The sequence below is a fragment of the Salvia hispanica genome, chromosome 1, assembly GCF_029641045.1.
Source record: "Salvia hispanica isolate PSC_SH4W2 chromosome 1, Shi_PSC_v1, whole genome shotgun sequence".
NCBI lineage: Eukaryota > Viridiplantae > Streptophyta > Magnoliopsida > Lamiales > Lamiaceae > Salvia > Salvia hispanica.
Window position 1 is genome coordinate 46,564,733 of NC_142692.1, and position 3,398 is coordinate 46,568,130.

At 34.7% G+C, this 3,398-nt stretch overlaps 1 protein-coding gene across 1 annotated transcript; it reads right to left on the reverse strand.

Moving 5' to 3' along the window:
• Positions 1-934: 934 nt before the first annotated feature.
• Positions 935-1,836, reverse strand: LOC125185398 (auxin-induced protein 6B-like). Its single transcript, XM_048081921.2, has one exon. The coding sequence runs from the start codon at positions 1,814-1,816 to the stop codon at positions 1,370-1,372; it is 447 nt and encodes a 148-aa protein (XP_047937878.1). The 5' UTR covers positions 1,817-1,836; the 3' UTR covers positions 935-1,369.
• Positions 1,837-3,398: the final 1,562 nt, after the last annotated feature.

Below are 3,398 nucleotides of genomic sequence, written 5' to 3' on the forward strand. Positions count from 1 at the left end.
TGAAAACGACGTTTAGCCAGCTTAATAGTTTTTTTTTTTTATTAATTATTGGAAATAATAGTACTTACAATATTAGTCCAAGTACCACTTGAGAAGGGAATACGGATCGATAATGACTGTTGGCAAATAGTTAATACTACTATTAAACAAATTTTGTTGGTTTTGTATTTTACTAATGATTTAATTTTACATCTAAACTCTATGGTAAGTGTCACGGCAACTTTTTTACATTATACTAGTATATATTTCTGCAATAAAAAATGCATGTCTTTGATGGAAATGAAAAACAAATAAACTAAAAAAATATCCTAGCTAGCTTGTAATTATTGCGGAAAGAAAATATGAAAAGACTACTTAATCACATCATCAAATGTAAAATTGCTTGAAAATACCAAATTCATTTAATATCTTTCGATCTGTTTATGTGTACTATAACTTCATTTTTTAGGATATAAAAGAAATTAGCAACCCGTTTTAAAGTGAGCGTTAAGGTAAACTTCGTTTACGAGCATTGACAAGGACACTGACCGCACAAAAAATTCGATATAGACCTAGCAAAAAAATTATAGATATGAAAAACACATGCTGATTGTCACAATAATTTTATTTTTTCTTCCAAGTGTAAGTTTGTTATTGATGCAAATAAACTACTACTGCTATTTATATTAAACATTTCAACTTTAGCACTTACGTAATCAGCATTTTAATAAGTATAAATAGCATGTTTTTGCTGTTGACAAAACAAAATACTTGAACAAATGCATAATAATTTATGTGTGGGCTGACCTTGTTGTCACATGGGTTGTTATCGTTGCAACTCCCACGTTCTACCAATCAATAATCACTCTATAATAATAATAATAATAATACTATACAACTCCATAAATAATTCAAAAAACATTATGGAACAATAAAACATTGTATATTTCCTTTCAATCAATTATTTTCATTTACAATTTCCAGATCAACCCTTAATTTCTCACGTGCAACCTTCACCTCCAACCCGCATTAGTGTGTTATATCGCTCCGATCCGGACCCGGGACGACTCGGTGGCGACTCGCCACCATCTCTGCCATCTCCATTGCACATTCTCCGACGTATATCCCAAGTAATCAAAAAAAATTACAAAACAAACAATTTATAAAAACCCCGCGTATAATCTAGGCTTCATTCGATGATTTTCCACCAAATGCAGTATCTAAAGCTGTATATGTTTGTACAATACACTTAGATACTGCAATCAGCATATTTCATCGAATGCAGCATCTACTAGACCGGTCCAACTGACAATACAGTTGTGACCCAAGAATTTTCCTGAAGCAAAGAATTAATCCCAAATTTCTTTTTTTTTTTTCACTCCAAAATTGATCACCAAATGGCCTTGTCGCAAAAGCCATCCAAAAGCGGCCGGGATTCGGCCAAGATTTTAAGGTTGCTTTGGAGTCCGACGTGGCAGTAGCGCTGGAAATCCTCGAAGCTCATGAACCGGGCCGAGCTGGTCTTGGCCGACTCGGTCCGGTTCAAATAGCGCAGAATCTCTTCGAAGAGAGATTCTTCGCATGGAATAGCGAGCGGACCGGAGTTGGTAAACCCGTATTCTTCCTCGGCCTGGGCCAGCAGCTTCTTGAAAACCGGGTGGTTAAGATAGGCGGTGCGGACAACGAACCGCTTGTGACTGGAGCCAACTGTGAGTGCCACGTGGCCGGCTGGCACGTCCGAGGGGGCGGGGCGAGCTGCCATCGCCGCCTTCTTGCGCCAGCGGCGGAGCATCTGGCGAAGTCTTACTATGTGGCGGATTTTGCTGCAGCCAGACATTTTTCTCTGTTTTTCAGGAAATGGAAATTTGTTGTTTGTGTTTTTTGAAATTGGAAAGTGAGGGGTTTTGTAGGTGGGAAGGAGTTGGAGTATTTATAGAGGATGAGGTCCAATCCTCCGTCTCTTGTGTTTCATTTTATAATCTCATTTTTCATATATATTTTTTCTTTAATTTTTTATGCCTTGGTTGGATTTTGAAATTATTATCAGGAGATTTTAATATGCCGAATTGAGGTAGTATATAATTATCTTTTTACTATGTCAACTTGATTAGAAAGAACATTGATTTATATTGAGGTTTCGATCCCTCTATATAATTAGTGTCATTTCTTCTTCTCTTTTTTTTTTCAAAAAAAGTCTGTTTTTTTTGTAAAAAAAAAAGCAGACTAACACAAGTAAGAAACACTTGTGCCATGCATCATGGACTAACCAACTACTAAACCCCAAAGACGAGCGTCTAAAACATGATCTCCTCTAGAAGAACTATAAGCAAAATGTGATCTGCTGCAAAGTTGCCTTCTCGATGTACTTGCCGAACCACAATCGAATCAAAATCTTGAAGGATGTCACGCACCTTTTGTACTAAGGAACGACAATTAGTTGAGGTCTCGAATCTGCTCGTAACCATCGACACCCCAACAAATTATTACTACTCTCTACCTCGAGCTTTCAAAATATGCATAGTTCGTTCTATTTCACATTAAGACTATTGATAACGAATTAAGGGGTCTAAAATTTGAACTTTTTAAATAAATACTACGTCAGTTAACAAAAATTAATCATATTTTTTATTTGCCCATCAAAATTATTTTTCCATGTTAGTTGTACTTATATGGTTGGTGGGGGTGGGAATGTGGCGTTAATTACGGTAATGTGAGTTGTTTGTAGGACTACGGGTGAGGGTACGGTTAATGTATAGATTGATCAAAGATTGACATGAAAAGATTGGAATACGCTTTATTTATTCAACTTTACAATGATTATCATTGGCGATGGAGGATTTGAATCGTACTCCTTCGATTTTTATGGAAAAAATACAGTATGCAATCATGTAATTACTTTTGGTCAAACTCATGAATAACGAGGCAGAATATGGATATAATTTGGAGATTTTTACAATTTTAACAAAACATGTATTTCTTTCATATGTTATGACTTATGAACACTACACCCATTAATTTTATATTTATTTACTTTAAGATATTCATAACTTAAAATTACATAATCATCATATCTCAATTTTCTTCGAAATCAAGAAGTCAATAAGTCGGTCAAGAAATGTTATAATGGCGACAGTTTTGTTATAAATTGAACTGTTAAAACAATAAATAAATAAAAATTTTAAAGACTATGTGACTAGAACTCTAATTCAAAACCTTTAATATTAAAATTAACCACTTTACCATTAGATTAACTCGTATGCATATCAAGGAGTACATTTTATAAGTTGGCAGATGAATCAGAGAATTATACTACAACGACGAGTTACAAGCTAATGTCTTTCCTACAATAAAGTGGGAAGACAATATACTAGCTAGTCCATCTATATTGTTTCAATTGAAACTAGCAATTTTCATCACGG